At 51.8% G+C, this 13,495-nt stretch overlaps 1 protein-coding gene across 1 annotated transcript; it reads left to right on the top strand.

Moving 5' to 3' along the window:
* Positions 1–892: 892 nt before the first annotated feature.
* Positions 893–13,418, top strand: uts2a (urotensin 2, alpha). Its single transcript, XM_038773304.1, has 5 exons — positions 893–933; positions 4,384–4,485; positions 7,502–7,648; positions 9,877–9,920; positions 13,168–13,418. The coding sequence occupies exons 2-5, from the start codon at positions 4,395–4,397 to the stop codon at positions 13,282–13,284; spliced, it is 399 nt and encodes a 132-aa protein (XP_038629232.1). The 5' UTR covers positions 893–933; positions 4,384–4,394; the 3' UTR covers positions 13,285–13,418.
* Positions 13,419–13,495: the final 77 nt, after the last annotated feature.

Raw genomic sequence — 13,495 nt, 5'->3', positions numbered from 1 at the left:
CCGGAATCAAACCTGGGACCCTGGAGCTGTGAAGCGATTGTGCTATCCACAATGCTACCGTGCTGCCAATTGATGTGCCAATTGAGGAGCAAAGGGATGAAGGGGAACAGATATGGCTAGGGTCAAGCGTGGGATCAGGTGTAATGGTTGTTCTTGTCCGCTTGGATCTAACATAATAATGACCTTTTATTGTCACAAGTGTGAAGTTACTGTGAAAAGCCCCTAGTCGCCTGTTCGGGTAAGCTGGTATGGGAATTGAACCCGCGCTGCTATCCTTGTCTGCATCACAAACCAGCTGCCTAGCCCACTGAGCTAAACCAGCCCTTTGCCTCTTTTGTGTGGACCATGAATTGGATTCAACTTGAGTTGTTTTTTGGAGCAGGCAGGGAAAAGGGCAGCATGGTGGCACAGTGGTTAGCACTGCTACCTTACAGTTCCAGGGACCCGGGTTCAATTCCGGCCTGGGTTGACTGCCTGTGTGGAGTTCGTACTTTCTCCCCTTGTCTGCGTGGGTTTCCCCTGATTTCCTCCCACAGTCCAAAGCTGGGCAGGTCAGGTGGATAGGCCGTGCTAAATTGCCCCTTACTGCCCAAAAGGTTAGATGGGGTTACAGGGAGATGGTGGAGGCGTGGGCTTAAGTAGGGTGCTCTTTCCAAGGGCCAGTGCAGACTCGATGGGCTGAATGACCTCTTTCTAGTAGGGATTCCATGGGATTCTATGGATTAGGCCTTGCCTGGCCACTCTGTGCTTTGATGTAGTAATTCTGAGGAAGGAGTAAACAAATTAAGGGGTATCGATTCACAAATCATTAACAGTGATGACGAAGGTTAACAGAGCTGTTAAATACACAATCAAAGGCCGAGGGCGAAGGAATTCTCGTTTTTCTCCTGGATCGATTACTTTGTGTTGGACAGGACGTTGGTGGCGGGGCTGGTCAGTTTGGAGTTCTGGGCAATTGTGGTTTTGGACCATGCGCCGCATTGGGTGGACACGCAGGTGAAATGGGCAGGGGTGGGGGGGGGGGCAGTGCCCGCAGTGGAGGTTGGATGTGGGGCTGTTGGCAGATGTTCGTGAGCATTCGGGGATATATGGAACTGCATGAGGTTTCGGCCGCCATGCTGTGGGAGGCACAGAAGGCAGTAGTAAGGGGGAAGTTTATCTCAATACGGGCACACAGAGACAAGGCGAAGCGGGCAAAGATGGCAAGATTAGTGGAGGAGATTCTGCAGATGGATAGGAGATATTCGGAGACGGGGTTGTTGAGGGAGTGGCAGAAACTCCAGATGGAGTTTGGGTTGATATCCACGGGTAAGGTGGGAGGTAGTTGAGCAGGTCGGGGGGGAGGGGGGGGGTCTAATGATATGGGGAAAAGGAGTAGGATGTTGGCACATCAATTGAGAAAGCAAGAGGCAGTGAGGGAGGTTGGAAAGGTGAAGGATAGCGGGGGGAATATGGCCTTGGACCCGGTGGGGGTGAATGGGATGTTTGGGGAATTTTGTAAGAGATTGTATGAGTCGGAACCCCGGCCGGGTTGGAGGGAATGAGACATTTTTTGGAGGGGTTGGAGTTCCCTAGGGTGGAGGAGGACCTGGTGGAGGGGCTGGGAACCCCCATTGGGCTGGTGGAGGTGGTGGAGGGTATGGGGGCAATGTCAGCGGGGACAGGAATTTTATAAAAGGGTTTCAGAGGACTTGGGGCCTCTGCTGGTAAGGATGTTTAATGCAACGAGAGAGCAGGGGGGTGCCCCCCCCCCCCCCCCCCAACGCTGTCGCAGGCCTCAATCTCCTTAATCTTAAAGAGGGACAAGGAAGGGGCAGCATGTGGCGCAGTGGGTAGCACTGGGACTACGGTGCTGAGGACCCGGGTTCGAATCCCGGCCCTGGGTCACTGTCCGTGTGGAGTTTGCACATTCTCCCCGTGTCTGTGTGGGTTTCACCCCCACAACCCAAAGATGTGCAGGGTAGGTGGATTAGCCACGCGAAAGTGCCCTCTTAATTGGAAACAAAATAATTGGGTATTCTAAATTTATTTTTTAAAAAAGAAAAAAAAGGGACAAGGATCCGGAGCAGTGTGGGTCCTACAGGCCAATTTGATTGTTAAATGTGGACGCTAAGTTGTTGGCCAAGATTTTGGCCTCAAGGATTGAGGACTGTGTGACGGGGGTGACAGGGGAGGACCCAATGGGGTTTGTTAAGGGGAGGCATTTGTCGTCTAACTTCAGGCAGCTGTTGAATGTTATAATGATGACTCGGAGGGATGAAGTGTGGTGGTCGCCATGGATGCGGACAAGGCCTTCAATCGGGTGGAGTGGGGCTATCTGTGGCAGGTGCTGGGGCAGTTTGGGTTATGCAGGGGTTTGTGGATTGGGCCCGGCTGTTGTACCGGGTGGCAGTAGCGAGTGTGTGAACGAACTGGGTGAGTTCAGAATATTTCAGGCTGCATCGGGGGATGAGGCAGGGTTGCCCACTCTCTCCACTGCTCTTTGCCTTGGCTATAGTAACATTGCCGATGGCACTGAGAGCATCAAGGGACTGGCAGGGGATGGTGCAGGGGGTGGAGCATTGGGTACTTTTGATTGCGGACAGTCTGCTGCTCCAAATATCAAACCCTTTGGAAGGTGTTGGGGGGATCATGGGCATAGTGGAGAAATTTGGACGGTGTTCGGATATGAATAGAATATGGGGAAGAGCGAGGTTTTTCCGATTCAAACGAGGGGGCAGGAGAAGAGGCTGGGGAGTTGCCGTTTAGAGTAGTGGGGGGTGAACCTTTTGGGTATCCAGGTGGCATGGGGGTAGGAGCAGCTGCACAAGCTGAATTTGGCTCGGTTGGTGGATTTTAGGAGGTGGGATGCGCTCCCGCTGTCACTGGCGGGACAGGTGCAATCCGCGAAGGTGACGGTTCTCCCGAGGTTCTTGTTTCTGTTCCAGAATCTTTATCCTGAAGGCTTTTTTTTAAGGAGGGTGACTGCACTGAATTTGGGGTTTGTTTGGGCGGGTAAGGCCCCGCGGGTGAAGAAGATGAATGCATCCTCGTTGTGCGCTAGGCTTAGCCTCATCCAGTTTAAGGTGGCCCACAGGGCACATATGACTGTGGCCTGGATGAGCAGGTTTTTTTGAAGGGCTGAAGATAGGTGTGGGCAGTATGCAGCTGGGCCGGCGAATCATGTCCACATGTTTTGGGATGTCCAAAGCTTGGGGGATTCTGGCAGTGGTTTGCCGATGTTATCACGTTACGAAGGTGAAGGTGGTCCCGAGTCCAGAAGCGGCGATCTTCAGAGTGTCAGAAGACCCGGGAGTCCAGGGGGTGAGAGAGGCCCATGTCTTGGATTTTGCCTCCCTGGTAGCCCGGAGTCGGATCTTATTCCTTTTCCAGAAGAATAGCATCAAAAGCAGCGAAGATATGCCAAATGATCTACAATCTTGGTTGGACCATATTTGAAGGACCGCATATAGTTTTGGTTTCCTATTATAAAGGGGATGTAGAGGCGTTAGAGAAGGTGCAAAAAAACCAATTGGCCAGGATGATGCCAGAACTGAGCAGCTCCAACTATCAGGAAATTCTAACGGACCTGGATTCTTTTCTCTCGAAAAGCGAGGGCTGAGCAGTAACCTCACCAAAGTCTTTAAAACTGCAAAGAGGTTTGATAGGATGGGCGTAGCGATGTTTCCACTTGAGGGAAACTAGGGACCATAAATATAAGATAGTCACCAGTCAAACCAATTGGAGATTTCGGGAGAAGGTGATCTGCCCAGAGAGTGGTGGAACGTGCTACCACAGGGGTAGTTGAGGCAAATAACATTGATGCGTTTAAGGGAAGGTAGATAATCACATGAGGGAAAGAGGAATCGAAGGGTAAAGGATGGGATAAGATGAGGAGCACTGGATTTCTTAGATGCAAAACAAAAAGACTCGAACAAGATGGGGGCGCAACATTTTTGGATCGATTAAGAGATGATGGGAAGGAAAGTGAAGCAGATTCTTTAAGAGCCTTTCAATGCAGGAAAACCTTTAATTACTGCAAGACTAACCATAGTTCATGTCAAACCTTGGATAAATCTGCGTCACTCAGCTTGTGAATGATAAATAACTGTTGAAAAGCGGGAGTTGATGGAGAGGAGTGAATTTGATGGGTTTATTACTTTGGACTGTTGGTGATGGGCAATAAATCTGTGTCCCATCTGCTTCCTTATTTTATCCTTGAAACGGAGTCCGAATGAAGCGTTGATTGGATTTAACACCTCGAGGTAATAAAATGATGTTTTATTGACCAGCGATGTTGTTTGTGAGGGGAAAGGGGGCTGTAGGGTTATATAAAGATGTGTGTTCACCGTTCATTGTACACCTCTGCTCTCTGTGTGTCTCTCTCACTCTCTTGTTTCGCAGACTCTTCAATCATGATGTCCTTGGTACTTGTAGCTGGTGTGTTGCTTCTGAGTGGATCCTGTGTCTTTGCTGTACCCATTGCAGACTCCCTGTACAGAGCAGGTAAGCAGGGGAGAGAGGATGAGGAAGGTATGTTGTTGACGGATGGGTTAACCTCGGCAGAACCTCGTCCAGTGTCACCATCATCATTCACACTTCTCCGTGTGTCAATATGAAAAAGGGTGCCATACAAACATGTTCCAATCTGGTATTGATGTGCCGTTTTAAAAAAATGTTTAAAGATTTCACAGCACTGTTAGGAAAAGAGCAGCAAAGCTCTCTGTGCCGTCCTGAACAATATTGTCCCTCAATCAACATCCTGATACTGTAGTATGTCATTGCTGTCTGTGGGTGCTTGCTGTGTAATTTGAATGCTGCATTTCCTACATTACAACAGTGACTATACTTTAAAAAGTACTTCATTTACTCTAAAGCGCTTTGGGATATTCTGTGGTCATGTACGATGCTGTTTAAATGCAAGTTTTTTATTTCAGTGTTATTGTACTCTGATACCTGTTCTTGGATGCATGGGGTTTAGCTCACCTGGCTAGACAGCTAGTGGTGCAGGCCAGCAGCGTGGGTTCAATTCCCGTACCAGCGGACGTTATTCTCAACCTCGCCCCTCGCCTGCGGTGTGGTGATCCTCAGGTTAAATCACCACCAGTCAGCTCTCCCCCTCAATGGGGAAAGCAGCCTACGGTCATCTGGGACTATGGGGACTCTACCATCTAGGGTGTAAGTTTGTATATTGAAATGTAAAAGTTAATTAAGGCTGGCGTTTATTTTGAATTATCAAGGAGTAATGTTTCCGATACTTTTTTTAAATTATAAATTTAGAGTACCCAATTATATTTTCCAATTAAGGGGCAATTTAGCGTGGCCAATCCACCTACACTGCACATCTTTGGGTTGTGGGGGCGAAACCCACGCAGACACGGGGAGAATGTACAAACTCCACACGGACAGTGACCCAGGGCCGGGATTCGAACCCGGGTCCTCAGCGCCGTGTTTCCGATACTTTTAACGTGTGCCAAATTCCTGAACATGATGGAGTTTAGTTCAGGTTTCACAAAGTTAACTGGTGATGCAGCTGATGGAGTTTCAGTTAAATCTTCTCTCTCTCATTCTGTTGATAGTTTTGTCCTTCTCGTTGAAGAACTGCAATCATAATTTACTGGTTGGGAGGGGGTTAGATGTTAAGATTAAGTGACTAATCCATTTACTCCTGACCAAATTAAACCACTCCCATTTTATGCGGAAGGGGGGGGGGGGGGGGGGATGGTGGTTACTGCCTACCTTTCTGTTACTGATTTAAAAGACCACTTTGCAGTGTGAACGTGCAGCCAGGACCTAAACTCAGTGGGATGTCTGCCATTCAGTGGGAGGAGATCCCACCCACCAGGGCTGTCAGTCGGACTGATTGGCCAACAGCTCGAGCAGATCCCCTCCCCCTGTGATGCCATGACCCAGCAGTGGGCATTGCTGGGACTGCAAGGGTCCTTGGCATGAAGAGGGCAAGCCAGTGGAGAGAGATATGTCTCCCCAACAAAGTTGTTTGACAAATAAAGCAACCTTCCTACTCTTGCCCGCCTGCCATGCCAACTGCATCGTGGCATGGGCAGGTTAATATTGGCACCAGCTGACTCGTTAACTTTCTCTTCAAAATGGCAGGTGGGTTGCCAGTTTTGGCCCCTGAATTCTGGAGGCCGGATGGGGAGTGGGCGAGCCACCGTCATATTTTACAAACCCCTCCACTGAAACCACACCGACTGGGGAGAGAGAGGGGAGGAAGGGAGAGGGGTAAATTCAGCCCCAGTGATTTCAAGGCCGGAGATTATAGTGTCGTTGACCATGGAGTTTATACTGGCAGTGCGGGTTTCTCCCTGTCTGGTACCTGAGCAGGAGAAGAGGTTTGCTGGAAGATTTGTAAAAATATTTTAATTTTGATTGTGTCCTTTTTTCAAAAATTTACAAGCGGAATTTGAACATTTTCAACAGCTTCGATTTTGAAAGACTTTTTTTCTCTTCTACTTCCTTCCCTGCACTTTTGAGATTTCAGGGCGATGATCCTTCGTCAGAATTTTTTTGAAAGTGATACATTCACCGTGTTCCTTTCTCCGGACTTGCTGCCAAACGCTTTGGGCGGAATTCTCCGTAACGCCCGATGCCGTAGTGAAATCCGGAGTGTTTCATGACGGCGTCAGAGGCCGCTCCTCACCCCCTATTCTCCCCCCCCCCCCCCCCGGGGGGCTGGGAGGGCCGTGCCGTAAATCTCGGCTGCCGGACCGTGACGCTGGCATCAAGGCCCCGGCGCACCGAGAATGACGCGGCCGGCGGTGCCTAATGACATCAGCCGCGCATGCGCAGGTTGGCCGGCGCCAACCCGCGCATGCGCGGTTGCCATCTTCCCCTCCGCTGCCCCGCAAGACGTGGCGGCTTGATCTTCCGGGGCAGCGGAGGGGAAAGAGTGCGTCCCTTGGAGATGCCGGCCCGACGATCGGTGGGCATCGATCGCGGGCCAGTCCCCTCCCGAGCACGGCCGTGGTGCTCAATCCCCTCTCCGCCCCCCACAAGCCACAAACTCAACTTTGGCGCCCTGGTCACGCCAGCAGCGACCAGGTGTGGTTGCCGCCGGCGTGAACAGGTCGGGAACGGCAGGCCGCTCGGCCCATCTGGGCCGGAGAATCGTGGGTCGCCATGAAAAACGGCGACCTGCGTTTCTCCGAGCGGCGTGTCTTTTGAGGGGGGTGGGAGAATCGCCGGGGGGGGGGGGGGGGGGGGGGGGCCAGAGCGGTCCTCCCATGATTCTCCCACCAGGCCCAGGCAGCGGAGAATCGCGCCCTTTGTTTTTATTTCAGATTTCCAGCATCTGCAGCACTTTATCCTTCAAGTAAGCAGCTGGACTGATAGCCTTTGTTTAGGGTTAGATAATATTAAGGTGCTGTAGGTGGGTGACGACACTCCGTGTTTTGGGCAGGAGTCTGAGACAGAGTACTCTGGCTGGGTTCGGGTAAGGAGCCATATAGCCTTTGGTTTTCCAGAGTTCTGATGTTCTAATGCTCAGATGATTCTCTTCCAGGATCCAGTGAGGAAAACCAGCCTTTAAGTCTGGACGAATTGCAAAGTTTGGACAATAACCTTCTGTGGAACCCATCCGCCACGATGTCCAAAGCCAGCCTCTATGATGCCATCAGAGATCTCGAAGCTGCTGAACAACTTAAGAATGGTACAGTCCACAAAACGACACCCCAAGACATTCCCTCCACCTCCGCTCACATCTTGAGTTTAGATAGTCAAGGTGAAGGAAGGCCTGCACACAGTGCAGTTACAATGTTAGGTCCCGAGATGTCTTTAGAAAGTGCTATACACAGGATATTCACTGAGAAAGCAGGTTGCAGCTAGTGGTCAGGAAGCTGTACTGTAATTCTGGGACCTGGGTTAGCATCAGGCCAGATTAGTGGGCACGATTCTCCCATCGCGGGACAGAGTGTCCGCATCGTCGTGAACACCGTCGCATTTCACGACGGCGCGGAACGGGCACGGGCACGAGCGATTCTGTCCCCTACAGGGGGCCAGCATGGCACTGGAGCGGTTCACACCGCTTCAGCCTCACTTCCTGGCACGCACTGGGGGCAGCGCCAACCCGGGCATGCGCGGTGGCTTTACGGAATGCGCCGGCCCCGACGCAACATGACACAGGAGTTCTGGGGCCGGACACGCAACAAAGTTAGGTCCGGGGGGGGGGGGGGGGGGGGGGGGGGGGGAGAGATGCTGGCCTGCCGAATCAGTGGGCCCCGATCCTGGGCCAGACCCCATCGGAGGCCCCCTCCGGGGACAGAGCCCCCCCCCCCCCAATAGGCTGCCCCCGCGACCCTTCGCGCAGAGTTCCTGCCGGCAGCGAGCCGGTGTGGACGTCGCCGGCGGGACTCTGCTTTTTCTGCGCAGCTGCTTGGCCCATCCGGGCCGGAGAATCGACGGCCCGGCCTCCTACAGTGGCCCGTGACCGGTGCCGCGCCAAATGCGCCAGCGCAAATGCTGCCGATTCTCCGCACCTCGGAGAATCGCACGCCGGCGTCGGGGCGCAGTTGCGCCGATTCTCCGGCCCGGTGCGGGGCTGGTAGAATTGCGCCCAGTGTGTTGAAAATCTCCCGTCTGCTGCCTGGGTTTGGACAGACTTCATCTAACTGTTCTTGGCACGACAGCTGCTTCCACTTCGTCATACGTTGGTAATCATATAATCGAGGTTAGAGTGGCTAGTGCAGGAAATGACAACATGCAACATCGGCTAGCACAGTAGCACAAGTGCATAGCACTGTGGCTTCACAGCGCCAGGGTCCCAGGTTCAATTGCGCACAGTGCCAAAATGGTTAGGAGGGGTTATTGGGTTAGGGGGATAGGGTGGAAGTGAGGGCTTAGGTGGGTTGGTGCAGACTTGATGGGCCGAATGGCCTCCTTCACAATTGTATGTTCTATAATGCAGTAGGGCAGGCATTGTCAAACTCAGGGGTGCAATCCGCGGGTGGGTGTCGGGAGGGTCGCAGAGCAGTCTGTCCGCTCCCGATCGCGTAAATCCGCGTGCAACAGCTGCAGCAGCCGGCTTTTAATAATGGCGGCTGCGAGTGGCCTTCAAAATGGCCAGGAACAGATTTTTAAAAATTGGCCGCACTGCGCATGTGTGCCTGCTCATCGGTGCATACACAAAACAATGGGAGTGTTTGATGGGGACAGTGTGGAGGGAGCTTTACTCTGTATCTAACCCCGTGCTGTACCTGTCCTGGGAGTATTTGATGGGGACAGTGTAGAGGGAGCTTTACTCTGTATCTAACCCCGTGCTGTACCTGTCCTGGGAGTGTTTGATGGGGACAGTGGAGAGGGAGCTTTACTCTGTATCTAACCCTGTGCTGTACCTGTCCTGGGAGTGTTTGATGGGGACAGTGTAGAGGGAGCTTTACTCTGTATCTAACCCCGTGCTGTACCTGTCCTGGGAGTGTTTGATGGGGACAGTGTAGAGGGAGCTTTACTCTGTATCTAACCCGTGCTGTAGCTGTCCTGGGAGTATTTGATGGGGACAGTGTAGAGGGAGCTTTACTCTGTATCTAACCCCGTGCTGTACCTGTCCTGGGAGTGTTTGATGGGGACAGTGTAGAGAGAGCTTTACTCTGTATCTAACCCCGTGCTGTACCTGTCCTGGGAGTATTTGATGGGGACAGCGTAGAGGGAGCTTTACTCTGTATCTAACCCCGTGCTGTACCTGTCCTGGGAGTGTTTGATGGGGACAGTGTAGTTTTACTTTGAGATGTGTTGCAGTGCTATCTTCTCCTCTGGAGGAAGCTTCCCACTCACAAGCCAGTTTTACAGGTTTATTCTCTGCCTGGGGTTCTGAGCATCAATCTGAGGCTTGTCCTCCATTGTTTTGTATAAGATTTGAACTGAAACTTCCTTCCTTGTCAACAGGTCTGAGGGAAATCAGTGACACTGACTTGGGAAACGTCAAAGAGGTGAGTTGAGAACATGGGAACTCTGAGACACCATTGCTTTTAGAGGCAGCACACCTGCCAGTTATCCCCTCGCCTGTCAGTCATCCCCTCGCCTGTCAGTCATCCCCTCGCCTGCCAGTTATCCTCTCGCCTGTCAGTCAACCCCTCGCCTGTCAGTCATCCCCTCGCCCGTCAGTCATCCCCTCGCCCGTCAGTCATCCCCTCGCCCGTCAGTCATCCCCTCGCCCGTCAGTCAACCCCTCGCCTGTCAGTCATCCCCCTCACCCGTCAGTCATCCCCTCGCCCGTCAGTTATCCCCTCGCCTGTCAGTCATCCCCTCGCCCGTCAGTCAACCCCTCGCCTGTCAGTCATCCCCTCGCCTGTCAGTCATCCCCTCGCCCGTCAGTCATCCCCTCGCCCGTCAGTCATCCCCTCGCCCGTCAGTCATCCCCTCGCCCGCCAGTCATCCCCTCGCCCGTCAGTCATCCCCTCGCCCGCCAGTTATCCCCTCGCCCGTCAGTCAACCCCTCGCCCGCCAGTTATCCCCTCGCCCGTCAGTCATCCCCTCGTCCGTCAGTCATCCCCTCGCCCGTCAGTCATCCCCTCGCCCGTCAGTCATCCCCTCGCCCGTCAGTCAACCCCTCGCCCGTCAGTCAACCCCTCGCCCGTCAGTCAACCCCTCGCCCATCAGTCAACCCCTCGCCCGTCTGTCAATCACTCGCCCGTCAGTCAACCCCTCACTCATCAGTCATCCCCTCACCTAGACACGGAGTCATTAATACGATAAGAATGACATTCAGCCCATCGAGTCTATGCCAGCACAGCTCCTGGCACTGCCACCTCGGGATCATCCCAGGGTACTACCAGGACATGTCCCGCTCCCCCCTGAACGCTATGCCCCCCGGTGTGATCTCTTAAAAATTTTTTTTTAGAGTACCCAATTCATTTTTTCCAATTAAGGGGCAATTTAGCGTGGCCAATCCACCTATCCTGCACATCTTTGGGTTGTAGGGGCGAAACCCACGCAAACACGGGGAGAATGTGCAAACTCCACATGGACAGTGACCCAGAGCCAGGATCGAACCTGGGACCTTGGCGCCGTGAGGCAGCAGGGCTAACCCACTGCACCACTGTGCTGCCCTAGCCGGTGTGGCCTCTTCACCTGGGTCACATTCCTCCAGACCTGTTGTAAACCTCTCCGATGTGACGTCACGTCAGCGAGGGGCAAATGGCGGGCATGGGGGGGGGGGGGGGGGGGGGGGAGAATGATCACACCATGAGATCGTACCACTGAGGTTCTCGTTTGTACCGGTGGCAAATGTGGGTGCAAAACCTCGGCCAGTCTTCAACCAGCCGTGTGGCCAATGACTTCCAGGTCATTACCACCCATTGCATGTTAACGTTCTTCCTCACAAACCCCCAACATTTCTTGTCCAAATCCTGTCACCCATCCCCTCTTTTCCCGCTAACTATTCACCTGTCAGTCAATCCCTCCTGCGTCTGTCAGTTCCTCACATTCAACTAATGCCGAATGTGGGTAAAGTCTTGGAGAGGATTATAAGAGATACGATTTATAATCATCTAGATAGGAATAATATGATTAGGGATAGTCAGCATGGTTTTGTGAAGGGTAGGTCATGCCTCACAAACCTTATCGAGTTCTTTGAGAAGGTGACTGAACAGGTAGACGAGGGTAGCGCAGTTGATGTGGTGTATATGGATTTCAGTAAAGCGTTTGATAAGGTTCCCCACGGTCGGCTATTGCAGAAAATACAGAGGCTGGGGATTGAGGGTGATTTAGAGATGTGGATCAGAAATTGGCTAGTTGAAAGAAGACAGAGGGTGGTGGTTGATGGCAAATGTTCAGAATGGAGTTCAGTTACGAGTGGCGTACCACAAGGATCTGTTCTGGGGACGTTGCCATTTGTCATTTTTATAAATGAACTAGAGGAGGGCGCAGAAGGTTGGGGGAGTAAATTTGCAGATGACAATAAAGTCGGTGGAGTTGTAGACAGTGCGGAAGGATGTTGCAGGTTACAGAGGGACATAGATAAGGTGCAGAGCTGGGCTGAGAGGTGGCAAATGGAGTTTAATGTGGAGAAGTGTGAGGTGATTCACTTTGGAAAGAATAACAGGAAAGCGGAATATTTGGCTAATGGTAAAATTCTTGGTAGTATGGATGAGCAGAGGGATCTCGGTGTCCATGTACATAGATCCCTGAAAGTTGCCACCCAGGTTGATAGGGTTGTGAAGAAGGCCTATGGTGTGTTGGCCTTTATTGGTAGAGGGATTGAGTTCCGGAGCCATGAGGTCATGTTGCAGCTGTACAAAACTCTGGTACGGCCGCATTTGGAGTATTGCGTACAGTTCTGGTTGCCTCATTATAGGAAGGACGTGGAAGCTTTGGAACGGGTGCAGAGGAGATTTACCAGGATGTTGCTTGGTATGGAGGGAAAATCTTATGAGGAAAGGCTGATGGACTTGAGGTTGTTTTCGTTAGAGAGAAGGTTAAGAGGTGACTTGGCATACAAAATGATCAGAGGGTTAGATAGGGTGGACAGTGAGAGCCTTCTCCCACGGATGGAGGTGGCTAGCACGAGGGGACATAGCCTTAAATTGAGGTGTAATAGATATAGGACAGAGGTCAGAGGTAGGTTTTTTACGCAAAGAATGGTGAGGCCGTGGAATGCCCTACCTGCAACAGTAGTGAACTCGCCAACATTGAGGGCATTTAAAAGTTTATTGGATAAGCATATGGATGATAATGGCATAGTGTAGGTTAGATGGCCTATAGTTTTTGACTTCCCATGTCGGTGCAACATCGTTGGCCGAAGGGCCTGTACTGCGCTGTATCGTTCTATGTTCTGTCACCTCTTCCCCTGGGAGTGTTTGATGCGACAATGTAGAGGGAGCTTTTCTCTGTATCTAATCCCATGGGGAGTTCCTCTGCAGTCGAATAGACTCCTTATCCTCAATGTCTTGCTGTTGCTTATGAAGGATGGGCATGAGGTTTCGGTAAGTCAGGGTGCCTGGAACTGTCTGTGTCGGCAGCATCAACCTCTGAGCCGGTAGGTGGAGTTGGGGGCTTCAGGTATGGATTGTGGCGGGGTGGGGGCTGGATGGGAAAGGGGGGTTACGTAAGGATTTGGGTGGGGGTTTAATGTAGGATAGGGGTAGGGGCCAGGATGGGTGCAGAAGGGGACTTGAGGTTGGAAATCGAATCCTTTGAAACCTTGGCAACCAGTCTCTGTTCTGATCCCCTCTGCAGATTCTGTATGGAAGGAGAACGCAGCCAAAAGCAGGCCGCCTGCTCACTGGAAAAGGCAGAAAACAATACAAGAAACGTAACAACTTCTCAGACTGCTTCTGGAAATACTGCGTGTGATATCAGCCGCCTGCTGCCCGGTTTTGAAACGATCCTCTTGTGGTTATTTTTAATAAACGTCTGGCACTGTTCGAAAATATGTAAATGTTTTCTGGTACTTAATAAGCAAATCACCACTTATTAAAAATTAATGAAGCATTGTGGAATGTTATATCTGTGCTTCAGTTATCAATAAAAATTGTATGTTTTGCAAACACGTGGTTCTTCTCAG

The sequence above is a fragment of the Scyliorhinus canicula genome, chromosome 16 (genome assembly GCF_902713615.1).
Source record: "Scyliorhinus canicula chromosome 16, sScyCan1.1, whole genome shotgun sequence".
Lineage (NCBI taxonomy): Eukaryota > Metazoa > Chordata > Chondrichthyes > Carcharhiniformes > Scyliorhinidae > Scyliorhinus > Scyliorhinus canicula.
This window is presented reverse-complemented; position numbering and strand designations above follow the sequence as displayed.

What these genes read in the sequence shown, in the direction of transcription:
- uts2a (XM_038773304.1), top strand. Translation starts at nt 4,395, where the DNA reads ATGATGTCCTTGGTACTTGTAGCTGGTGTGTTGCTTCTGAGTGGATCC. An exon ending in AGACTCCCTGTACAGAGCAG is followed by an intron (nt 4,486 to 7,501) that starts GTAAGCAGGGGA and finishes ATTCTCTTCCAG; the next exon opens with GATCCAGTGAGGAAAACCAG. An exon ending in TGCTGAACAACTTAAGAATG is followed by an intron (nt 7,649 to 9,876) that starts GTACAGTCCACA and finishes CCTTGTCAACAG; the next exon opens with GTCTGAGGGAAATCAGTGAC.